We start from the raw sequence: 25,698 nt of genomic DNA on the forward strand, positions 1-25,698 counted from the left end.
GTGCAGTAGCAACTTGGTAATATTGACAAATGAGTAGCTTTATTGTTGATCGTAGATGGAAGATGTTTCAATTTCGTTTCTGTGGTTGATTTCTGTGGTTTGAATTTCTGTGGTTGGATTTCTTTTGTGTAACTTCTGTGGTTTAATTGCTTTCATCACGTTCTAATACCTTCACACCAAGATTACTTCTTTTGAACATTCAATGAATGGACCACCTTTGCTTGCTTGATGAGATCGGGGAAATTGTTGATTGAATAAATTATTTGGGCGGTAGATTTCTTTGTGAACAAGAAAGAAGAAACAAATGATAAAATGAAGTTTTTCTCATTTTTTTCACAATCTGGTCGTTTAAAGAAGCTGCAAAAAATCCTAGTCATTGTGAAACAAACACAAAGAAAATAACTGAAAAAATCTAGACCAACACAGACCAATTCTTCACATAGTTATAAATAAAGTAGTCAGGGTATAATTTACTCATGTATTTATATATTGAAAATGAGGGAAATAACAGACAGGGTTATCCTATGAAGGCGTTCCTGATTTCATATCTTACAATAATATAAATAATTATACAAGTAGTAATAATTAATACTCCTGTGGAAGTTTGATTTTTGAGGATTACTTTTAAATGACGGACCTCATCTAAAAAGTTATTTGACATTTATAAAATTTTCTTTCAGTTTCATATGTTCTGACGACCACTAATGATAACGTAGGTCATCAAACGTATATCCTTATAACTCTTTTTTGACAAATTTCTGACCTTCAGTAAATATTTTTGCAACTAAATTATCAGAAAATTATTAAAAAACTAGACGTAACTCTGAGAATATAATAATGACAATTGCTGATCTTATTGTTTTTGAAACAGCAAATCCAGGGGCACAACAATAGCAATTGTATTATATCCCCTCAATAGATGATTGTAATGTAACATCTAAACGAATCTAATTTATTTTTTACAAGAAAGAAACCAAAAAACCTTCCTCGGAGGATTGAATAATTTCTATTTCTGGAATATATTGAATTACCTCTTCCCCTTTGTAAACGGAAGGTATTATATCGGTTTGTTCATTTATTTTCATGTTGTACAATTCATAAAATTCAAACAACAACAAGAAGTTCGCTCAGAAATATTCATAGAAGCATAGAAGCCAGAACAACTATAGAGGTTGTCATATGATCTTCAAACGCGCAAGAAAGAGAAGGTAGTGAATATAGGGGGGGGTGGTGGAATTGTATTTCTCTAAATATGAAATAGATCCACTTGTTGATTACTAATAAACCTTCATCAATTGACCTTCCATTGGTTAGTTACAATTATATTACCAATGCCCTGACAAATTCGCAGCCTCAAGTCCGACGATCCATCAAGGCACAAAATTAGGTTTCATGGATCCATCCAATTAGACGACATGCAACTGGAAGGTTAAATCGGCAAAAAATTAAATCCAAACGATAACTAATTACGTGAATTCGATATGTAAGGTAGAATGCCAACAAACTTACTAAAAAGTGGATTCCTATCTATTTATCGAATGTCTCCTTTTCATTAAGTTGAATATAAATTTGTCAAGTTTTTACATTTACGAATATATCAAATGCAGTGTTCCGAGATTCTTATGCTTCCCGAGGATGTTATTAATTTGATTTGTCGTTTTCTCCCCGATAGTCTCTTATTGGAATATTGTCATATTCCAATACTTGGCAGATATGCAATAGGCGTATTAAACACTAAAAATCTTAAGGTGTATATTGGCACCACACTCTTGGTGGGATTTTCATTTGATATTGACGGCATGACTGATCATGAATTGAATCCTTATATCGGTGGCCCTGTCGGGGCCGTCGGAATGTACCAAGCGGCAACCTTACCGTGGGTTGGAACTAACCAGTTTCGGTCTCCTTCAATTGATTCGGTTGATTCATTTATCGAATTTATCAGAAAGCACCCCCATCTCAGAATTAAGAAATTGATTGTAGATGGGCTTGTTATGTTAAAGAGAATACATACCCGAGGTGATTCTTCGTGGCTCCGAAGTGTACAAAAGATAGAACTAGTGGTTATGGCTAAGCTAGATAACCCAAGGGAGTTCATAGAACAAGTTAGAGACTATCATCTATATGGCATTTCTTCAACTGCTAATCTTCATCAATATGACTTACCACACTCAGTTCAACTGTTGTATTTTGGATGGGCTATCGACTTTAACCCTTCCGCATTGGAGAGACACGACTTGACTGAATTATACATACGGCCTCCCATTATCCTTTCTGATCTGAAATACTTGCCACGAGGGTTGAAGGTACTAAACATTTGTTTACAATTGGGTCCCGCTGCGGATAGTACATACAGGCCCAACTTTCCTCCAGGATTGGAACTCCTTGAAATTGGAATACAGAGAGATAACACCAGCGCAAGCGAATCCAATTTCGACCTTAGAGGTTTGGAAAGTTTAAACTGCTTGAACATTAAATCATTTCCCTTCGAGTCCTTGTACATTTTGAAGGCACCGAAACAAATAAGCGCCTTGTCCATTGAATCTTCACATTTGGCTTCATTAAGATCTATCGCGCAGTATCATCAGCTTAAACGCCTATCTCTAAAAATTGAAAACGAGGAAGCTCGGTCCATATTAGAGGATTGTAAGTTCCCAAATTCGTTGGAAAGTTTACAGTGTGAATGGGATCATTCTCAAAATATGCTCTTTCCAAGACTTGAAGGAGGACCTCGAGATATGGGAATGATTGCCGACTTGATACCACTTGAAAGAGAACCGATTTTTTCACCTAGAGTGCAGTTCCGTATTGGTCGACTTCCTCCAAATCTCAAAATGTTGAACATTAGGTCTAACTGGGCGTCCTGTAATCCAACCGAATGGGATTTGCCTGAATCTTTGAGAGTCTTGATACTTAATGTCCGCACACTTCTTGCGCCTGTTACAATTCCATCTAGATTGGTTTTTTTTTCCCTATTTGCAAAGTCGAAAGATAAGATCCTACCTCGTTCGTTACCTAAATCGTTGATCTATTTAAATACGTCACTACTACCTTCAGAAGCAACAACAAACGATTTGACAGATTTATCCAACTTGTCACTGTTAGAGTTTTCAGAATATAGCCAAACTTGTTTTGAATGGAAATTACCAATTACGCTTGAAAGGTTGGTCTTAAAATATAACAAATTGTGCTCTATAAACATCAAAGAATCGAATCTAAAAGAGCTAAATTTGTCCTACAACTGCTTTAGATCGTTTGACAACCTTAAACTACCCGAGACTCTTGAGGAATTGCAATTAAATAACCAGAGACTGCCCGAAAATGGACTTATGAAACTTTCTCTTGAGAAATTGACCAAAAACTTGAAGCTGCTTGATCTTTCAAGAAATAATTTCGAGATACGCTCGTTGAGCAATTTAAGCTTTGAAAGGTTTCACCAATTGCTGTGTCTTAATTTAAGTAGTTGCAATGTTAACAATTTGAAAGAAGGCATGTTCCCGGAATCAGTTAAATTCCTCCACCTTGACGGCAACAGATTCGAAAAGATTGACAGGCGTGTATTTCAACGCTTACCAAATTTGATGTTTCTCAATTTGTGGGGCTGCAATATTGGCGACTTAATGCGATTTGGACATAGTTTGGAATTTCCTGAATCTTTGCAATTTCTAAGTCTTTCAAAGAATAGGCTTGACACGACGAAAGGGTTGATATTTCCTTTGAATTCCCACTTGAAATCGTTAACTCTCCAATTTAACGAGTTTCGGTATGTGAATGCTGTTTCTGAATCTTTAAGGGGAATATTGGGCCAAGATGTGCTGATCTCTATTCTGACATACTAGTGTCCATACGGAATATGTTTGTACTAGTTCATCAAATTCAAAGCTTAGATTTACAATGAAAATTATATTCAGTGAATTTGGGTATATATACATCTATTTAAAATCTGTAGAGAATAACTTTGTGTTTGACTTAATCCATATCTGTTACCGGGATACCATTACTTGGTACAATTTTTATAAAGTCAGAAGTTTTCAAAGGTCTTACTGGAAGGTTGTCATTTTCATCACGATCTAATTTTCCACTTTTATAATCATAATTTTCTTTAATATATTCTCTGACTGGTAAAATTGCTGCTTCTCGACACATTTCTCTTAAATCAGACCCACTATAACCTCTAGTATATTCGACGATTTGATCCAAATTAAAATCCTTTTCATCCAAATCAGCGCCTTTCAATATTTTTGATAAGATTGCTTTTCTTTGCTCTGCCTTTGGTTTATCAATTGAAAACGTTTTTGGCATTCTTCTTATAAATGCTTCATCAATATCCATTTTTCTATTAGTAGCACCTAATATCATAATTTGACCATTTGATTTTAAACCATCCCATAACGTCATAAATTCAGCTTTTAATAAAGCACTTACTTCATGATCACTAGAAGATCTATCTCTTAAAAATGAATCTATTTCATCAATAAATATAATACACGGCTGTAATTTATTAGCCAAAGAAAAGATTGCATCAACTATTTTATTTGATTCTCCATACCATTTATCCATAATGGTTGACATTCTAATCAGTAAAAAGAATGCCCCACTTTCCTTTGCAATTGCTTTTGCCAACATGGTTTTCCCACACCCTGGTGGTCCATAAAATAACACACCTTTAGGAGATTGAATTAAACTCAGATGAGCAGAAAATAAACCTGGTTCTGTTAAAGGTAATATAACAGCCTCTCTTAATTCATCAATTATATTACCTAATCCACCAATATCTTCAAATTTTATTGATATCTCTTCAGGTGTAACTAACGAATTTAATAATGCCTTTTCATATTGGGTAAATGTTATATTTTTCAAATGAGGATTACTAACTGTCAATTTCTTAAGTACTGAAGCTCCTTGTTTCTCATTTTGTTTCGATTTAGAAGAATCTAAATAGTCATTTATTATGGTATTTAAAATGTAATAAACTGATAATCCAGCCCCGGCCAATACAAATAAATCTCCTAATAATCTCAAATCTATCTTGAATTTGCCAATGCTAAAGTTGTTTAATCTGTTCATACTTTTTCTGTACTGTTTCTATCTTGTTATTTGTCTATAAAACGTTAAGAAACTGTGTACAACAACCGTCATCTAAAAAAGATCGTTGCTTTTTTGGTTTTCTGATTTTCGCGACGGTCAAAATTAGACCGAGGAGCAAATGGGTAACTGAGAAAACAAAGGAGATTGATTTCTTAATTATCAATCGCAATAAATGACACGTGCAAGTAATCGTCTAGGTGTAGGTTGTAAACTCACGTACTCTGTAGTATTGCTAATAATTCAGCAGTTTAAATCGTATCCCATGTTAAATTTCAAATTCCCTTGATTTGGTGTAACTACCTGTTAGAGTTTAAAAGTTACATTGTACTGTATATAAGGAATAACACACTATGCAGTTCCTATCAATGAGAAGATGAGATGAGTTGAGAGACCAGACAAATAGACAAAAGTGTTGCCAAAAAAAAATTATACACTTGTCAGAGAGGAACAGAGATAATAGAAGCAGTAAGAGAGTACTTGGAAGATGGCCAGAAGGAATTACGAAGACGATAATGATGGAGAACCTCATTCTATTAGATTGCCTGGTTCTTTATTAGATCAAATCAGACAGAAGGAAACCAAAGGGGATTATAATAACGCAGATGACGATGATCGGTTTTCAAAATTTCAATCAAACAAATCCTCCTCTAAGAAACGAAAAGGTGATGCATTTGTAACTAGAAAGGATAAAAGAAAGCAAGAAAGAGAATTAAAGAAACAAAAGAGAATAAAAAAGGATGTATCTAGCAACTCCACTAAACCCCCAAACAATAAACAACAAGTCAAGAGCAAACACAAATCAAGCAAGGAAGATCCAATGGAAGCATTAAGAAAACTAAAAGAGAAGAAGTCAAACGCCACTGCAAAAGATGAAGACCCCATGGAAGCATTAAGAAGGCTTAAAGAAAAGAAATCCAAAAAGAATGTATCACAAGAAGAAGATCCGTTGGAAGCTTTAAGAAAACTAAAAGAAAGTAAGAATAAAATTAAGTCAGCTTCTAAGACAGATGATGGATTCAAGATTATCTGTGAAGATGATATTGAGGACGACGAAATATCTGATTTCGAGGACGATTTTGAAGATTTGGAAGAAGGCAATGACTTCGACGAAGAGTTTGATGAAGAGGATATCGCTGAGGAGGACCCAATGGAAGCATTACGAAAGTTAAAAGAAAAGAAAAGTAATTCCAATAATCTGTCCGGTATTAGAATAGTAAGAGAAGATGATTTACAAGACGATGATATATCAGACTTAAGCGAAGGCCAACACGAGAATGACTCCAATGACGAAGAAGAGGAGGATGATTTCGAAGGATTTGAAGATGACGACGATGAAGTAGGGATGGAAGACTTTGATGATTCTGAAGAAGAACTCGAAGAAGAGGAAGACCCATTAGCTAAGTTGAAGGCATTAAAAGAAGCCAAGAAGAGCAAGAAAGAAAAGACCGAGGAGAAGTCCACCAGACCGTTGAGCTTACGTGAACAAGAGCTATTCAAACGAGATGAAGATGACATAGATTACTATGCCAAAAAATTGGGTCTCAAGCATGGTAAGAAATCAAAACTCAACAAAGCTGACGATGACGACATTATTGGTGGTTTATTGGATGGGTTAGATCTTGATTTTGGATCGGATGCAGAAGTAGAAGTTGAAGAGGAAGAACAAGGCAATTTTTCAGATTTCAACGATCACGACGATGAATCTGATTTCGAAGAATCCGGCAGTGAAGACGAACCTAAACAGAAGGAAAACCCCTATGTTGCTCCAGGAACTTCTCAAGAAAATGAGTCTGAAGATGGCGCTGCTCCACAAAGATATATCCCACCTGCATTACGTCGTAAGATGGCAATGGAATCAAATGCTGTGTCAGAAGAAGTTATTGCTCTTAGAAAATCAATTAAAGGTCCTCTCAATAAATTGTCCGAAGCAAATATCAACACCATTGTCAATGATTTAAATTCTTTGTTCTTATCACATCCTAGACATACTTTGAATGAAGAGATTACGTCTATTATTTTGGACAGCATTATCCAACAAGGAAGATTATTAGACACATTTGTTTATTTGCATGCATGCGTGGTGGTTGCACTTTATCGTTTGGAAGGAGTTGAATTTGGAGCACATTTTATTCAAACTATTGTTGAAAAATTTGAAGATTACAATAAGCAAGAATCAAAGACTAAAGAATGTTCAAATATCGTATCGTTATTATCATCAATTTATTTATTCCAATTAGTTTCGTCAAAATTGTTATATGATTTGATTAAAGTCTTGATTAATAACTTGAATGAAAATAATGCTGATTTATTGTTAAGATTGATTAGAAATTCCGGAAATCAGATGAGATCAGATGATCCATCAGCATTGAAAGAAATCGTTCTTTTGATTAATGAAAAGTATTCCAACTTACCAAAAGATCAAATGACAACCAGAACACAATTCTTGATTGAAACAATATCAACCTTAAAAAACAACAAAATGAAAGTGGTAAACGAAGCAAATCATCAACTTTCAATCAGATTAAAGAAATTCCTGGCTACTATAAACAACAATAAATTCAATGACCCCATCCAAGTCTCGCTTGAAGATATTCACAACATCGAAACTCGTGGGAAATGGTGGCTCATTGGTTCTGCTTGGAAGGGACATTCTACCGACGCTTCTTCAACTACCACCGGCCAAGAAGATGTCAACAAAGCGGCAATGGATGATATCTTGGACGCAGCAGAACCTAATTGGATGGAACTCGCAAGAGCCCAAAGAATGAACACCGATATAAGAAGAGCCATTTTCATATCCATAATGTCAGCAAACGATTATATTGACGCCGTAACAAAATTGGATAAACTTGCACTTAAACGTTCTCAGGAAAGAGAAATCCCGAGAGTACTCATGCATTGTACTGTAATTGAACCCACTTGGAATCCGTATTATGGTATTCTTGCTAATAAATTGTGTGACTCACATTCATATAGAAAGACGTTCCAATTCATGTTATGGGATCTTGTGAAGGAACTAGATGGTGGATCAAATGATGATGATGAGGATGATAATGAAGGATTTGGATTTGATAATGAAGATGAAGAAACAAAACTAAAGAGAATTCTTAATTTGGGTAGATTCTATGGATATTTATTAGCGGAGGGAACTATGCCACTTCATAATTTACGTACTGTCAATTTTTTGACTGCATCTACTGATACTACTTTATTTATGGAGGTACTTTTGGTATCATTCTTGGATCAAATTGGTAAAAAATCACAAAAGAATGCTATTGGTGGTGGTGGTGTCTCCAAGAAATCGAAAATGTATGAACAAAAATATGATGATAGAATTTTGGTTGAGAGGTTACTTAAAGCTAAAGATCAAACTACTTTATTACGAGGATTGCAATATTTCCTACAAGAAAAAGTCAAGTCAAGTGATATAATAAACGGCAAGAAACAAACTGCAAGAGTCGCGTGGGGTGTAGATGCCATGTTTGATATCATTGATGAAATCTTAAAGGATTCTGAATGAACAAATTAGTTATACAATTAGACATTTACATAGAAACATAATCTAATAAAAAGCACTAAAATAAAAGCATAAAATTTATAACACAAGATATAATTATACAAAAAATAGCATTCTTCACGAAGCACCAGCAGCAATTGGAGCTTCGTCTTCGGGATAATCTCTCAAATCCAAAGTAACAGTCTTTGAACTATTTTCTCTTTGTTCCCTATATATACCTACCAAAGCATCGGATTTTTCAAAAAGCGAAGTCTTTAATGAAATAACAATAAATTGGAAACTTGGTCCGGCATACTTTCGAATATAATTAGCAATCTTGGTGACATTTGCATTATCCAAAGCAGCATCAACTTCGTCAAGAACAAAGAATGGTGAAGGTTGATAAGAATGAATAGCGAATAATAACGCCAAGGCAGCCATTGTCTTTTCACCCCCCGATAAAAGATCCATATCTTGGAAACGTTTCATTGGTGGCATGGCATGATACTTTATACCGGAAGTATATGGCATTTCTTCATCTTCTAAAGTCAAGTATGCGGAACCACCTAAGGGAGAAGCGGAAGATTTGGTAAGTTCTTTGTAAATTTCGTCAATACGGGAAGAAACATGTGTGAAGGCATCCATGAACGTTTTATATCTTTGCTCTTTGACTTCTTTGAACTTTTCAGATATTTGACGTTCCTGCTGTCTTGCCAAAGTATATTCTTTATCATGTTCTTTAAGCCTGGCTTCAACCTGCTGCAATCTTTCGTCAGCTCTACCGTTTGGATTCAATTGTTCGAGTTGTTCAATGGTGCTTTGCAACGATACCTCAAGTTCACCTTGGATTTGAATAGTAAAGTTTTCTCTTAATCTTTCATCAAGTAGAGAATAATCAATCTCAATTTTATAGATTTCTTGAAGAATATCTTCAGAAGTTTCACCAACAGAAATCGATTCCAAAATACCATCTTGTAAAGGTAAATTAATATTTTGAATCTTACAATTTCTCAATACATCAGCTCTTTCAGAATCAGCTTTTAATAACATTTCTTCAATTTGAATGATTTCCTTACTCACAATGGAAACTTCCGATTGGGCTTCACGAACATCTGACTCGACAGATTTGGCCGTTTTCAATTTTGATTGAGATGATTTATCTTTTTGGTTCAATTCAGATTTCAATACTTCATGTTCGGCTTCAGCTGTATCCAATATTTCTTCCAATTTCCTCTTTTCAGCAAGTACTACTTCCAATTCATTTTCTAAATCAACTATTTGGTTCTCGAGAGATCTTTTCCTTTCTTTAGTTTCCTTGCATCTTTCTTGTTCAAATTCAAGTTTGTTTTGTAAAGCGGATATGGCTTTAGTATACTGTACTCTTTCCTTAGCTCTTATTCTCAATGTGCTACCATGAGTATTCTCATAATCTTCAATACCATTAGTAAAACCATACTTATCGCAAAATGCGCCATAAATTTTGTCTTGTAAAATCTTCATTTGGTCGGCAATTTTGGATATTTTAGATTCTACGAGCAGGATACTGTTTGATTTATCATTGATAGTAGAGTCAAGCCCTTTAATTAATTCTTCTTGATAAGCAATTTCTGATTTTCTGTCTTCATTAACCCTTTCAACGCTTGATTTTTGATTTCTCAATACTGGCAATCTATCCTCCAACGAATGTATTTCTTCTGCTAATAAATTAATCTCCAATTCTTTTGGTTTATCCTCTTGTAATTTCGAAACTCTATTCACAAGATCTTCTTTCAATTCATTCAATCTATTCCATTCTTGTTTATCCCATGTCAATACAGCAGCAGTTCTTTGAGCTTGTTGACCACCAGTCATTAACCCGGAAGTATGAATTACCGATCCATCCAAAGTAACAATCTTATTGCCAAATGAGGTTCCAGAATTGTTCGACCATTTAATACGTCTTGCAGTATCTATATTATCAACAACCAAAGCGTTTCCGATGATATAATTAATGGCTTGTTCCAAAGACTTATCTGAATATTCAACAACATCTACCCCTGGTGATGCATTTGAATCTATGGATCTAAGGTGATTGGTATTAATTGGGTCAGATTGGACCGTATCCAATGGAATAAAAGTAGCAACACCCGCACGTCTATCCTTTAAAATTTCAATACATTTATAAGCCACAGCAGAGGTGGAAACAATAATACTATCAAAATTTCTACCAAGTAATGTCAGTAAGGCTGATTCATATTTCTGTTGGGATGGACGAACTAATTCACAAACTAAACCTTTGATAGCTCCTTGAGGTAATAATCGTTTAAGAGTAGATACATTTTCTCTCAACTTTTTCTGTTTGTTAGATTCTCTTTGTTGTGACGATAAGTCTTCCAATTTTAATAATACTTCTCTTAATTGAGTATTCAATTGTAATTCTTGGAAGTTGAATTCTTCTTTCTTACGAATCAATGAATTCCTAGATTTTTCCTTGGAATTCTTTTTGTCAAGAATTTCACTAATCTCATTTGCAATGTCAGAAAGCTTGGATTTCAATTCAGTATTAATAATTGATTCTAGTTCATTCCTTCTATTATCAGCATTGGATTTCTGATTCTTGATATTGGCTATTATAGTATTAATATTTTCTTTGTCACTAAGTAATAAGGACAATTCTTCTTCTAACTTAGATCCATTATCAGCAAGGAACTGGGCTCTCAAGGCTTCATATTCTTTTTGACCTTGGACTGAAACATGAGATGAACCATAAGAAGTAGTTTTCTCTTGAAATTCTTTAAAGAGTTTTTGAGCATCACGTAATTGCTTTTCAACGGATTGCAATTGAATCTTTTGTCTTTTTAAATCATTTTCTAAATCTTGAATCTTATTCTTTTGAGAGTTTATTTTTGTAGATAATGACTGTTTATTTGCTCCGATTGGAATCAATTCACGTTTAGTGGATTCTATCTTTACTGCATTGGTCTCAATTGCTTGCTTGTGTTGCTTGGTATCAATGATAGATTTTGAATATTCTGACATGAGAGTTGAGTAAGTCTTTTCTTTGGTTGCTAAATCTTTCTTTAATTCCTTCAAGTCGGTATTCTTAGCTCTAATATCTTCCTTTAATTGGTAATGTTTCTTCTCATTATGGAATAACTTGTATAAATGAATCTTCTTAATAACTTCATTTTTCAAAACAATCTTTTCTTCAAATTCTCTTTGTTCGGCAACTTGTTCTTTATATTGTTTAGATTCAGAATTAAGAGTTCTTTTTCTTGAAAACACCGAATTAGAAACTTCACGGGCTTTTTCTGATTGTTCTTTTAATTGTTCGAATTCTTTAACATATTCATTAGATCCACTAACATGTTCGATTAATTTCGTTAACTCTTTGGGAGATTGAGAAGCAATTTGTTCAACGTCTCCTTGGAAAACCAAAAAGTTTCTTGCTTTAATCAAAATATTTTCTTGTTTTAATACCATTGTATAATTCAATACAGTTACAGATCTTCCATTAATTTGATAATCACTATGTCCACTAGCAGTGATACTTCTTTTAAGTTTTAATATCTCTCCATTTGATTTTGCATATGTGGCCATGACATAAGCATTAGTAGGGTCTTGATCAATGCTATCAACAGTATTATCAGGCATATTTTCTCTTCTACCACGATATATTAAATCTCTCAAGTTCTGAGATCGTAAATGGGATGATTGGACACCAAGAACGAAAGAAATCGCGTCCATCATATTTGATTTACCAGCACCATTAGGACCAATGATTGATGTAAAGAATGAATCACCAAATCCAATAACAGCTTTACCTCTGTATGATTTGAAATTATATAACTCCAATCCTATTAGTCTTCCCATATTTGAATTTGTCTTCTGTAGTGTAGCTTTGTATTTGGAGTTGGTTGTAAAAACTTATTATTGAAAAATTGGTTGTCAGTTTTTTTTGTTTTTATTTCTAATTTGGTTTGGTTTAGAATTCAGATTTTACACGTAAAAATTTGAAAATCAAGACGCGTTGTGCGGCTCGATGGGAAATTTCCAAAATGGGACACGGAAACAAATTTCTGTTTATTTATTCCTCGACGTAGTAACTAAACTAACCTAGCAGGCAGATAATGGGTTTGTCCAGAAAAGAAACACGTTTTAGCTTCGAAAAAGCTGAGCTAGAAGCATTATTAAAGATGGTTGTCCCTAGTTGAGAAATTCGCAAAGCTAATGCGACGCTGTTCACAATTCAAATCTGCCAAATGCAAGAAACGTGGCAACGATTTGTTTACTGCTGTAAAGCAATTCAGGAATCTACAACTAATGCAGAGTATTCCCAAAGTTAGGTAAGTGAGACGCTTACGATTTGGTAAAAAAAATTGGAAAGAATATCTCACACAGTTAGTTATGAAGTGTTACGTGTTGTTTTCTAATGTTAAAATTGATGATAATCCAGCGCTACCAAGATTCTAATTTATCGGACTTCCATAACCGAGAACTGTCTAAGCGCATAATAAAAAAAAAATCACAAAAATAGAAAGGAGGGGCGATAAGAATGGTGGCACATAATGCACTAACAAAAAAAAAAAATGTAGCTCGGTGTCGCCCCCCACCCACTTTCGGGGATTGAGTCACTTGCAAAAAAATAGAAAAAAAAAAATAGGATTTGGGGGCAACAAAACCCTTTTTAAACTTTTTCGGGATTCATTTATAAATTATAAGATCTGGGAGAGATCTCAATTACCACTTAAGAACTCCCAATTACATATTCATACATTAGACAACAGTAAATTATGTGTTCTTCATATTCCGAGAAACAACCATTATTAAAACATAAATCAAAGCATAAGAGATACAATGACAGCGATGAGGAAAATGATAGCGAAATCTCGACAAACACAATATGCCCCACATTCAGTTCCCTTATTTCATCAACCTTTCAATGCTTTCCAAAATTAACAAAACATTTATCTAACGAATCTGGAGAAGAAATCATTGACTATTCAGATGATGAAGCGTCTTTACCAGATTTACCCTATACGGTTGGTCCTACTGCAATTGTCTTACCCCAATATACACTTTCGCAACATCAAAGGTTAATTGAATTAAGAAAGTTAATGAAAAGGCATAATATTGGAGTCTATATCATTCCTTCAGAAGATGAACATCATTCCGAATATACAGCATTGGCCGATAAGAGAAGAGAATATATTTCTGGTTTCACAGGAAGTGCAGGTATCGCAGTTGTTACTTTGACTAATGGTGATACTTTAGATGGTGAAGCCGCATTGTCAACAGATGGAAGATACTTCTTACAAGCAGAAAAGCAATTAGATCTCAGGTATTGGAAGTTATTAAAACAGGGGTTGCCCGAGTATCCTACTTGGACCAAATATGCAATAGATAGTGCTATTCATAATCCATTCAGCAAAGTAATTTCTTGCGATCCAAGAGTGTTAAGTTTACCAATTGGTGAATATTTCAAACAATCCCGAGTATTACATTATTTGAACAAATTTGACTTCAAGCCCTTGATCTCGGTTAATTTAGTAGACGAAGTGTGGGGAGATGAAAAACCAAGTAGATCTTTAGATCCCGTGTATCATTTACCACTTAAATATAGTGGAGAACATACAAATGAGAAAGTGCAAAGGGTAAGGGCAATAATGAAGAAGCGTGCAGGTACCCACTACTTGGTGACTGATTTGGATAGCGTCGCCTGGCTATTCAATTTGAGAGCAGATACAGATATCCCATTCAATCCAGCATTCTTTTCATACGCTATGATTACCTTTAATGCTGTAATCCTCTATATCAACCAAAACAAGATTGATAAGGGGAACCAAGACATTCATGATTACTTAGCTAGCATTGAAGGATTGCGGATCAAAGACTATGAAGATTTCTACCACGATGCATCTCAATTGAAGTCAACCATCCACGACCAGAACCTTACAATCATCTTACCTACTAAAGCATCAACAACGTACGCCTTATACGATTCTATCCCAGAATCATACAGCAAGCGGAAAATCATCTACGAATCAATCATCTCCAACTTAAAGATCTTCAAAAACAAGACCGAATCATTCAACGCCAAGATCGCCCAATATAAAGATTCATTAGCATTCATTGTCTTTTCATCCTGGTTAGAGCATGAATTAATCCACAAACAGGCCGAAATATCTGAATATGATGCTGCTTGCAAGATCTTCTCAATTAGGGAAACCTTACCCAATTTCAAAGGTCTCTCTTATGAAACCATATCTTCGACCGGCCCAAACGCCGCCATAATTCATTATGCCCCTACCAAAGAGGAAAATTCAATCATCGACCCCCAGAAAATCTATTTAATCGACTCAGGTTCCCAATTCTTAGAGGGAACAACCGATATCACCAGGTCTTACATGTTTGATCCCAAGAGTGTTACTCAGAGATATAAAAAATTCTACACTCTTGTACTTAAGGGCCATCTCGGAGTCGCAATGGCAAAATTCCCACCAAATCTGAATAAGACCGGTACAGTATTGGACTCATATTCTCGACAACCACTTTGGAACGAAGGTCTTGATTTCAACCATGGGACAGGACATGGTGTTGGTGCGTTTGGAAATGTTCATGAAGGGCCATTATATATCCTGACTACCGCGGGAGGACCCAATCTGTTGGATTTATATCGTCCGGGGGCGATCTTGTCGGATGAGCCGGGGTTTTATGTGGATGGTGAGTTGGGTATTAGGATTGAGAGTGAGCTTATGGTGATTGAATGTGATGATAGTGTGGGAAAGACCAGGAATGGAGATAATTTCTTGGGATTTGAATATTTGACAAAAGTTCCTTTTTGTAGAAAACTTATTGATACTGAGCTTTTATCCACTGTTGAAATTAATTGGATAAATGAGTATCATAAGAGTATTAGAGTTGATTTTGGTGATAAATTGTTAGAAATTGGCGATAGGAGAGCTTACAATTGGTTATTCAAAGAAACTGAACCAATTTAACATCTTTCGTAAAAGTTCGTGTTTTATAATATTATATAAATAGAAGAAATAAAAGTTTACATAATTGCATTAATTTGTAAATGAAGCTGAATATAATCTCGGGAATCCTAAACTAGTACCTCTAGGTTTCTCATTCTTAGCATCTGGTTTCTGAAAACTTCCAGGCTTTCTCAAACCAGAACCACTAGTTTGTTGCTGATTCACAGTATTGGTACTAAGTGGTACTTTATTCGATATAAATGGAGATTCTTTAGGCACTTTCATAGGAGATTTCTCCTCGGGTTCAGCGAACTTTTCAGTTGTTGCCTTTTTGTATTGTGGCATCTTTAATGAATTCAAAGATCCCCAACTTGTTCTTGGACCAACCATAGAATTTCTAATTTGATCATAACTTGCAGCAATTCTCGCCCTGGATTCACGCTCCATTTCTTCAGTAGTTTTATATCTCTTATAATCACCACCTAAAACATTATCAGCAGCACGTTTATCTTTAATATCTAGGTCATAAAATGAACTCAGCAATGAATATCTCTTCATAATATCCTCAGCAGGTGACGAAGGTGGAGTAGCTTTCTTGAGAGGAATCCTAGTTTTGGTATATTTGAAGCTACCCTTCTTGTTCAAATCATCCATCAATCGTCTTAATACGGTAGTAATAGCTGAATCCACCAGCCTGAAACCAGCCTCACGGTGATTTTGCCAATATAATGAAGCAGCAGTAGAAGTAGCAGCAGCTGTGGCTACAAGCATAGCTTGCGAATCATCGGCTATTCTAGAACCCGAGAAAATATGGAAAAGATCATTTATGGGTTTAAAAAATGCCGGATCTTGAGCTATCGTATCTGTATCCTTTATCCTATTTTTCTCTTCTTCATCTTCACTGATTGTTTTTGTTTCTGGTTCGTCTTCAATTGGAGTTGATTTTGTTGGCTTTGCATCTTGTTCATGTTTCTCTTTCTCTTCCTTCTTTTGACGATCAATACGTTTCTGCTTCCTCATTTCAAATTCCCGCTCCGCCCAGGCTGCCTTTTCAGGAGAATCTATCTCTCCAAATATAGCTGTTGCTTTTTTCAATACACGCTGTCTCAAGTCATTATCTTTATTTCTTTCTTGATTTTCTTCTCTCCATTTCTGTTTACGTTCACGATTTTCAAATCTAAGCTTCTTCATATGTTCGGGAGTCTGAGCTTGAGCTTTAAGTCTTGCTACTGCTGCCAAAGTTTCAGAACTAAATCTTGACTCTGGAGAATACTTCACAATTGTTTCAATAACAGAATTGGTAATGGATGATATAAAATCTGATTGTGTTGCTGATAATGTGACTTTCTGTTTCTCAATGAATGTCTTGTTTGTATTTACCTGTGACTGTTCACCCGGTTGAGATGTTGACAGCGAGCTTGATTCTTTGGGAGCCTCGGACTGTATTTGATCTACCGTGGTATATCTCTTGAATTGCTCTAATGCATCTTCGATCATAGTTGATGCTTTCACATTCTCCAAATTATTCTTTGGTTGAGAATCAACAAACTTCTTCGCCAAACTCAAAGTATGAACCATTGAATTTCTATCCTTTTCAGCTTTATAACCACTTATAATTTCTTCCGCGACCATAGGTTTATGTAAAAATGAAGATAAATTCCCACCAGATGATAAAGCATCAGTCATCTCTCTGATTGCAGTAAGAATACTAGTATCTGAAATTTCCCCACTACTGATTCTTGAAGTCAATGATTGAATAACGCTAGAAATTTGTGAACTTAATGGCTTGGAAAATCTTGATGTTCTATCTGATTTCACTGCATCCTCCATCGATTCAATAGCTGAATAATCCTTCCTCGGTCCTGATATAAGAGATCGTTGGATTGCCAACGAGCTTGCTATTGAAAGATCTTTCTTTTTCTGTGGTTTTGGTCTCTCGGCAGCTGGTAACCTTCCTATCTTCGATGGCCTGATGGACGCAGTTGGACGCTTCAATGATTGTTGCAAATTGGATATCGTGCTTGAAACTTGACTGCCCAATGTAGACACTGGTTCTGGAGTAGTAGCTTTCTTAGTCGACATAGATTCAACGGGCTTTTGAAATCTAATCGGTGGCTTGATTCCTGCTTTTGCTTTTGAAACTTTCAGCTTTGGTAAACTAGGCTTGGAAACTGCAGGAGGAAGTTGCGGTGGTTGAACTGGCGGGAGCACGGTTTTGATTGAACTATCTATTTCTAAATCAGAAATCAATTCTTGTGGATTTTCCAAAGCCATTTTAAATGCATTTTGAAGAATATCATTCATTTGCAATTGTTCCACATCAGCAACTGTATTATCTTGCGTACTTGGTCTTCTTCCTTGTGGTGCAGATACAGCATCTATAGCAGTTTTCACAGCACTTGTAATAGCCGCCTGAAGTTGAGAATTACTTGGCACATTGGCATTGGCAGAACTGGATGGTTTATCATTCTCTTTGTTTGCTTCATTCTGAAAATAATCCAAGACACCTTCATCTATTTGTGGCAAACCAGAAACAAAAGGCAATGGAGCAAATGCTTTATCGTCATTCAAATGATCCTGCACTTGATGAGATATTTTAACAGCCAAATTATGAATCGCATTATCTCTTATTGCTTTCGCAGCAGCAGCCTGTGCTGCTAACGTCTTAGCAGAAACCTTAGGTCGTTGCGGTTGTGGTCTAGATTTTTCATGAGCTTTCGTTGATGTTTGCATGGCAGACATGAATGCTTCAGCAATTGCACCTTCCATTTGTATATCTTCCTGATCTTTGTTGATCGAACCTGAGACTGGTCCCTGATTTGATGAGCCCCCAAATACTTGTTGAAATGATGCCGATATCATCTGGTCCAATTCTTCGTCATCCACTCCTTGTGATTTCTTTTCTTGTACTAATCCAGATATAGACTTAAATGCATCTCCAATCGCATTCTCTAATTCGTTATCAACTTCTTCTGCTGGGAGTGGTAAGGACTTCTCTCTTTCAATAACTTGTGTTTTCTCTGGTTCAGGTGGCAAAATACTCTTGAATGCATCTCCGATTGCATCTTCTAAATCCATATCATCATCATGCTGAGTTGGTTCGAGTTTTTTGTCGGTCTGTGTTGTTTTGGTTCTTTCACTTGCCAATAAGTTTTCAAAAGCATTGCCGATAGCTTCATCTAGATCCTCTTCTGTGGCATCCTTTTGAGTTGTTTGGGTTTCTACTTCCATTCCTTTTGTAGGTTCCATATCTCCTTTTTGAATTAAATCCGACAACGCACTTCCAATTGCTTCAGATAACTCATCCTCTGGTTCTTTGATCTCTTCTTTCTCTGGAACTTCGGTGGCAGGTACTTCTTTTGCAAAAGCATTCTTGAAGGCATCGTCAATAGCACCTTCTAGACTGGCTTCAGTTTCGAGTTGAGAATTATCACTAGCTGTCACGTCTTTATTTGCAGCCGATACAGCTTCAACCACTTTTTGTTCAAATGAAGACTTGAGAGCGTCGCCAATAGACGATTCTAAAATATCTTGTTCCTCTTCATGACTGGCGGTCGGTTCTTCAGTTTCCTTCTCTATAATTGTGGTTTCTTGAACTACTTCTCTTGCCACATCTTCTTTACTTTCAGTTAGATTCTCTGTCAGTTTCCCAAAAATATTCTTAAATGCATCACCAATTGCATCTTCTAAATTATCTTCATCTTCTTCTTCCGGTTTTGCTAGTAGATCCTCGCGATTCTCGACAACTTTGTCGTTCTCCTTAACTGTATCTGATTGTTGTTTTTGCAAAACTTCTGTAAACGCATCCCCAATTGCATCATTCAAGCTCTCTTCTTTTTCTGCTTCGGAGACAGGCTCATTATGTGACTGGTTACTTTCAATTGATTCCTTATTAAAAACATTATTGAAAGCTTCGCCGATTGCATCTTCTAGGTTTTCTTCCGATTTCTCTTGAGTAGACGGTATCACATCTTTTTCTTGTTCTGACTTATTTTCATCATCTTGTTTTTGTTGTTCAAAAACATTATTAAATGCTTCACCTATTGCATCTTCTAGGTTCTCTTCTGATTGTTCTGTTCCAGGTTGCTGTGATTCATCCTTCTCTCCGACATCTTCTTCAGCATTCAGTTGCTTCATAACATTGTTAACAGTATCTACATTCTTATCTTCAATGATTCCTTCCTGCACGGGTTCGTTAGACTGTAGTTGTTCATTTTCCTTTTGTTGCACTTCTTTGTTTACTGCTTCTTCTTGAACAAAAACATTGTTAAAAGCTTCACCAATTGCATCTTCTAGGTTTTCATCCGTTTTTTGTTTTTCAGCCTTGTCGGCACTGATGTCTTTACTTGTTGACTCCACTTGTTGAAACACATTACTGAAAGCTTCACCGATTGCGTCTTCAAGATTATCTTCCGGTTCCAGTTTACTAGCTTGAACATCTGCCTGTACCTCTTTGTTCTCATTTCCTTGACTTTCAGGTTGTATGGCTTCATTGAAAGCATCTCCAATTGCATCTTCCAATTCATCTTCCGATTTCTCTTTGGTTGACGGTATGTGCCCATGACTTTCCTTGCTTACTTCTACTTCATGGTTGAAAACATCTCCTAGTGCTTCTCCTATTGCATCCTCCAATTCATTATCTCTGTGATTCTCTTTAGACGGTATTGTCGATGATAATTCTTTCGCTATTGTTGTGTCATTATTTTCAGATACGACAGTATCTGATGGTTTTGATGCAATATCACTGTTATCCTCCTTATTATCTTCAATATTGCGATTCTGATGAGTTGTTGCTTGGTTGAAAACCTCTCCGAATGCATCTCCTATTGCACCCTCCAAGTCATCCTCGAGGTGTTCTGAATGTTCCTTTTCTGAGGCTTGCCTATCTTCACTGCTTTCTTGTTGTATTTGAGATGTATCTGTGTCTCTGCTTTGAACATTACTATCTTCAATTGTATCAGCTTCAGTTTGGTTGAAAACATCATTGAATGCATCCCCAATGGCATCATCTAAATCCATATCATCATCATCATCATTATCTTCACCTTCTTTATTATGCTCCACCTCATCCACATCCATTCGATCATCACTAGTCTCCGACTCTTCCGGTTGGTGTCCTTGCTGTTCATTGTGTCGTATATTAGTATCATCATCATTATTATTTCCCTCTTCAAATCCAGTATGATTGCTTATACTTTGAAAATCAAATTGATCAAATACATTTCCTATAGCATTTTCCAATTCCAGCTGATGTAATGCCCTGCTTATCGGTCTATCTGAACCCTGTATATGTTCAGGTTGGGACTGTTGTGAGTGATCTTCTTGATAATGCTGTCTATTTAATGATTCTAATGAATATGTTATAGTATGACTTAAGTTATCCTCATCTGAATTGTTGTTTATATTATCATTGTCAGTCTTGTTATTGTCTGACATAATTTATACTGTATGTCTATTTGTTGTTAGGTGGAAATACTGATTGGTTGCTAAATCGTCTGTTTAATGTTTTGGTTGCAAATTTTGTGGAGTGTAAGAAAGATAAAGAAAGACTTAAGGGGGTTTAGGGTTGTAAAAAAAATGAAAGTGTGATTTGTTGTGACTGCTTTTTTTTTTTACATACTAATAGTTTTGTTTACTTTTTTTGTTGATGGGCAATTAAGTAGGGTCGTGTATTCATGATCAATATTACACAAAATTCTATATATACAAAGATACAGAGACACAAGAAAAAAAAATTGCAGTTGCAACAATTTTTGCATTCAAGTTTCTTCTCTTTCTTCTTCTTCATCTAATAATGCAAAATTAATAATTAAACCGGGTATACCTTCATCTACTGATTGAAGTCCACCTTTCTTAATAGTCCAATTAAAGTTATTGAACTTCTCATTAGCATATCCAGTTACATCAAAATCAAATTTAGGTATTGAAACGGCATATCTTGAATCAGCTAATTTCATATAATCAGTATCAAATTGTAAAGTATATGGAATACCTGCTCTGAACGTGAAACTTTTACATGTTTGCATACTTCCAAAATATTTAATTCTTCCCTTTGAATCCTGGGGAATTCGTTTATCTTGTTCTACTAAATTTTCTTGACAATTTATTGGTCTCTTTTTATTATTTATAACTAATGGTATTTGGTTAAAATTATCAATCCCCATATATGTGAATCCATTTACGGCCATTCCATAAATATAAGGTTTATCATTACTTACCTCACCTTTTATAGAATCAGTAACTAGCCACGTGAATAATTTCAATCCGGTATTCAACACGCTTGTTGGTACATAATCCCTAATGGGATATGTGAAATCATTACCAAATATCAACTCACCTCCATTGATATTCTGATTAGGAATAAACTCTATAATTAACCGTAAGTTTGGAATATGCAATTCATTCTCCGGTGGTACCGCTCTCGGAGTATTTGATATACGCTTCTCACCATTTAGCAACAACTCATCATGCAAATTATATGAACTATTTGAAAGATGGGGTTTCGACCCATCAAAGTTTCTAATATTTAGAATAACTTTAAACTTTCCGATCGAAGATTCAATTTCAATTGGTTCCATTGAATTGATAGGCACAATTCGAAACCCTTTTTCATAATTATCACTAGCTTTTATGAATAGTCTTTTAACAAGCGGCATGGTCTATTACTTTGAGAATGGAAAGAAAAGTTAAGTTTATCCCGAATCGTTTGCCTTCAAATTCCAGATGATTTACATAAATTGTTAGTCATTAAATTGCGGCTGTTCGGGGAATATTTTAAGATTTTGGTTCCATTGAATGACACACGACCTTTACCAGATTCAAGATCCAAAACGGTTTTCCGGGTAATCTTTTCCGATTCGCAAGGGTCCTAATAAAAAAACTATATCAGATGAATATTGTTTGCTTGCTTATTCCATGGCTGGCCCCCCCTTAAAAATATATGATTGCAAGCAATTTAAAGGAATATCCTCGAAAATTTTGAAACCTTTATATGCGCATATTCCATTTAACAGCATATTAAATAGTGGGGGATTGTTGTTCTTTATCTATTTTAAGTACTGTAAGTGCATACTTACCAGCCAAATTACATCTTAATCCCACATTTTGCAAAAAGAGTAATATAAAATTCTACGTCATGCTTTTATGTTACATAATAAGGCGTGTATAATTTTGTGATTTCATTTTATAAAACTTGGAGAAGGTAGTTTACTATGTAAAATGTGTGAGAATAAAACAATTGCGTTGGACCTTCCGAATTCAATTTAAAAATAAAAGAAAAAAAAAACCTCAGAAACGTCCTGGAAAAACCGAACACAAAGAAAACGGTTAATTATTGGTCACCCTGGAAAAAAACTGACACTTTGCCACAAGCTAATTACTAAGCAAGTCGGTGTTGTTTAAGATATTAGAAAAATCTATGTTTGTTGTCATCACCGATGACGTTATTACTGGCATTTAGTAACATTTCCGTAATATGACGAAACCAGGGTTCTATTTTCATAATGTTTATGTAAGAAAAAGAAACGACATTGAAGGAAATGTCGTTTTATCGGAATTGACTCAAACTGCTCAACGTTTTTTTTTCTATTTAACTAAGCAAAAATTATTTTTTACGGTTTTTTATTTTATTTTTTTCCGCGTTTCTTTGTTTTATTGCTAAAAGAAATTTTTCAGTTCCTTTTTTTTTTAAAGTGTGTGGGTCCCCCCTCCCACCAGTGTATGTCCCCCAGGCAATCAATCAACGAAAAATAAAATTATAAATATCTGTCAATTTTCTCTCTAATTGAAAATTTCAATTCTTTCTTGATTTCTTCTTTCTTCTCTTTTAATCATCATCATATAATTACAATGTCTTCCAACTCCTTAGAACAATTAAAAGCCACCGGTACTGTTATTGTTACCGATACTGGTGAATTCGAACAAATTGCCAAGTACACTCCACAAGATGCTACCACCAACCCATCTTTAATCTTAGCCGCTTCTAAGAAGCCAGAATATGCTAAAGTCATTGACGTTGCTATTGAATACGCTAAAGACAAAGGTACTACTCCAAAGGAAAAGGCTGAAATTGCTCTTGATAGATTATTAATTGAATTTGGTAAGAATATTTTACAAATTGTTCCAGGTAGAGTTTCTACTGAAGTTGATGCTAGATTATCTTTTGATAAGGAAGCTACTATCAAGAAGGCTTTAGAATTAATTGAATTATACAAGACTCAAGGTATTGACAAGGATAGAATCTTAATTAAGATTGCTTCCACTTGGGAAGGTATTCAAGCTGCTAGAGAATTAGAAGCTAAATACGGTATTCACTGTAACTTAACTTTATTATTCTCTTTTGCTCAAGCTGTTGCTTGTGCTGAAGCTGGTGTCACTTTAATCTCCCCATTCGTTGGTAGAATCTTAGATTGGTACAAGGCTTCTACTGGTGAAACTTACACTGCTGAAACTGATCCAGGTGTCATTTCCGTCAGAGCTATCTACAACTACTACAAGAAATACGGTTACAAGACCATTGTCATGGGTGCTTCTTTCAGAAACACTGGTGAAATTAAGGCTTTAGCTGGTTGTGATTTCTTAACTGTTGCTCCAAAATTATTAGAAGAATTATACAACTCTGAAGAACCAGTCCCAGCTAAATTAAATGCTGAATCTGCCAAGGCTGATACTGTTGAAAAGGTTACTTTTGTTGATGATGAAGCTGCTTTCAGATTCGCTTTAAACGAAGATGCTATGGCTACTGAAAAATTATCTCAAGGTATTAGAGCTTTCGGTAAAGATGCTGTTATCTTATTAGAACAATTAGAAAAGAGATTCTAAACTAGCACACGTTTCTCCATTTCTTGAACATATACACATATATAAAATATTTTAATTCTCTATTTGTCATTTCTTTTTTAATACAAAACTTAATTATCGTTAAATTCTCCACACCATTGCCAGGGACTCGGTGTTTAATAAATAATGTTAGCTGTTGCTGACAAATTGACGTGATACTCAAGTTTCTTTTTTGTTTGATCTGTCTCGAGCAAGCCACGAGACCGGTAGCGGAGCAATGGCTTTGTTTTTTATTCTTCGCATCGCACATCTCCGAGACTCAAATTGTCGGGACAGTAACCCTTGTATTTCTAGAATCAGACCCAACAAGCAATTGAATGACGACATTTTCTATCTGTCATACTAATGCGACATTTGTTGGCGAAAATTTCCACTAATTGTACTCCTGTGAAAAATTCCTAGTCCCCATACTCATATGAGTTATCAGCCAGAATTAAACGTAAGTACACCTCTGCCAAATGCCACGTCCAAAAACTGACATCCCAGAAGAACCCCAATCGCCCTTCCCCCTCGTCGAAACTTCAACCGTCATAACAGGATTTGGAAGAGGTTCATCCGAACTAGGAATCCCCACGGCCAATATCCCAATCAACGATGATATCAACAAATTAGACACGGGGATCTATTACGGTTGGTGTAGATTAATCCCCCATTCTGGACAATCCGATTCCATCACCCATAGAATCAATTGTGAAGATCAAGAAGTGGTATTCAATCATGGTAATCAACTTGCAGGACAAGAATTGGATGTATTACCGATGGTGATGTCAATTGGATGGAATCCATTTTATCATAATAAGAGTAAAGCAGCTGAAGTTCATATTATGCATAAATTTGATAATAATTTTTATGGAGCAGATATTAAATTTGCGGTGTTGGGATATATTAGACCAGAATTGGATTATACGACCAAAGCGGCTTTGATTGAGGATATTAATTTAGATATTAAGATTGCAGTAGAGATACTCGAAAGAGATGCCTATATGAAGTTTAGAACTTTGGTTGCATAAAACCGGTAGTTTTTGAGGCACAGGTAAGATGAAATTTTGCCAAGCTCGTTTTCATCAATGTGATTTTTGTTTTTCTGGTTTGTGTTTATGTTTGGGTTTTACTTAGAATAAGTCTAGACATTTCTTGTATGTAAGTTAGTCAGCTAGTCAGTTAGTCGATTGTGTTATTTATTATGAAAGTTTCATTAATTGTACTCACTGTGTAAATAATATGTAGTGACATTGACGCAAGTAAAGTTTATGGTTGAGTCATGTGCCTCTGATTACCCCAAAAAAAATTAATTTTCAGAAAAGCAATTCCACTGTG

At 35.3% G+C, this 25,698-nt stretch overlaps 9 protein-coding genes across 9 annotated transcripts; 5 read left to right on the top strand and 4 right to left on the bottom strand. All coding sequences in view use genetic code 12, as the record gives it.

Moving 5' to 3' along the window:
- Nucleotides 1-1,601: 1,601 nt before the first annotated feature.
- Nucleotides 1,602-3,839, top strand: J8A68_003790 (uncharacterized protein; the record flags this gene model as incomplete). The annotated part of the gene is made up of 1 exon (XM_049407681.1): nucleotides 1,602-3,839. The coding sequence occupies one exon, from the start codon at nucleotides 1,602-1,604 to the stop codon at nucleotides 3,837-3,839; it is 2,238 nt and encodes a 745-aa protein (XP_049262893.1).
- A 130-nt stretch (nucleotides 3,840-3,969) lies between these two features.
- On the bottom strand, nucleotides 3,970-5,067 carry J8A68_003791 (uncharacterized protein; the record flags this gene model as incomplete). The annotated part of the gene is made up of 1 exon (XM_049407682.1): nucleotides 3,970-5,067. One exon carries the CDS (start codon nucleotides 5,065-5,067, stop codon nucleotides 3,970-3,972), a length of 1,098 nt encoding a protein of 365 aa, XP_049262894.1.
- Nucleotides 5,068-5,572: 505 nt separating this feature from the next.
- Nucleotides 5,573-8,608, top strand: SGD1 (Sgd1p; the record flags this gene model as incomplete). Its single annotated transcript, XM_049407683.1, has 1 exon — nucleotides 5,573-8,608. One exon carries the CDS (start codon nucleotides 5,573-5,575, stop codon nucleotides 8,606-8,608), a length of 3,036 nt encoding a protein of 1,011 aa, XP_049262895.1.
- A 114-nt stretch (nucleotides 8,609-8,722) lies between these two features.
- On the bottom strand, nucleotides 8,723-12,436 carry SMC1 (cohesin subunit; the record flags this gene model as incomplete). The annotated part of the gene is made up of 1 exon (XM_049407684.1): nucleotides 8,723-12,436. The coding sequence occupies one exon, from the start codon at nucleotides 12,434-12,436 to the stop codon at nucleotides 8,723-8,725; it is 3,714 nt and encodes a 1,237-aa protein (XP_049262896.1).
- A 920-nt stretch (nucleotides 12,437-13,356) lies between these two features.
- J8A68_003794 (uncharacterized protein) lies at nucleotides 13,357-15,564 on the top strand (the record flags this gene model as incomplete). The annotated part of the gene is made up of 1 exon (XM_049407685.1): nucleotides 13,357-15,564. One exon carries the CDS (start codon nucleotides 13,357-13,359, stop codon nucleotides 15,562-15,564), a length of 2,208 nt encoding a protein of 735 aa, XP_049262897.1.
- A 69-nt stretch (nucleotides 15,565-15,633) lies between these two features.
- J8A68_003795 (uncharacterized protein) lies at nucleotides 15,634-20,979 on the bottom strand (the record flags this gene model as incomplete). Its single annotated transcript, XM_049407688.1, has 1 exon — nucleotides 15,634-20,979. One exon carries the CDS (start codon nucleotides 20,977-20,979, stop codon nucleotides 15,634-15,636), a length of 5,346 nt encoding a protein of 1,781 aa, XP_049262898.1.
- A 323-nt stretch (nucleotides 20,980-21,302) lies between these two features.
- On the bottom strand, nucleotides 21,303-22,199 carry J8A68_003796 (uncharacterized protein; the record flags this gene model as incomplete). Its single annotated transcript, XM_049407689.1, has 1 exon — nucleotides 21,303-22,199. The coding sequence occupies one exon, from the start codon at nucleotides 22,197-22,199 to the stop codon at nucleotides 21,303-21,305; it is 897 nt and encodes a 298-aa protein (XP_049262899.1).
- A 1,192-nt stretch (nucleotides 22,200-23,391) lies between these two features.
- On the top strand, nucleotides 23,392-24,363 carry TAL1 (sedoheptulose-7-phosphate:D-glyceraldehyde-3-phosphate transaldolase; the record flags this gene model as incomplete). The annotated part of the gene is made up of 1 exon (XM_049407690.1): nucleotides 23,392-24,363. One exon carries the CDS (start codon nucleotides 23,392-23,394, stop codon nucleotides 24,361-24,363), a length of 972 nt encoding a protein of 323 aa, XP_049262900.1.
- A 476-nt stretch (nucleotides 24,364-24,839) lies between these two features.
- Nucleotides 24,840-25,391, top strand: J8A68_003798 (riboflavin kinase; the record flags this gene model as incomplete). The annotated part of the gene is made up of 1 exon (XM_049407691.1): nucleotides 24,840-25,391. One exon carries the CDS (start codon nucleotides 24,840-24,842, stop codon nucleotides 25,389-25,391), a length of 552 nt encoding a protein of 183 aa, XP_049262901.1.
- Between the last annotated feature and the right edge of the window lie 307 nt (nucleotides 25,392-25,698).

This window comes from Hemisphaericaspora subhashii (assembly GCF_019202705.1).
Source record: "Hemisphaericaspora subhashii strain CBS 10753 chromosome Unknown scaffold54, whole genome shotgun sequence".
Classification (NCBI taxonomy): Eukaryota; Fungi; Ascomycota; class Pichiomycetes; order Serinales; family Debaryomycetaceae; genus Hemisphaericaspora; species Hemisphaericaspora subhashii.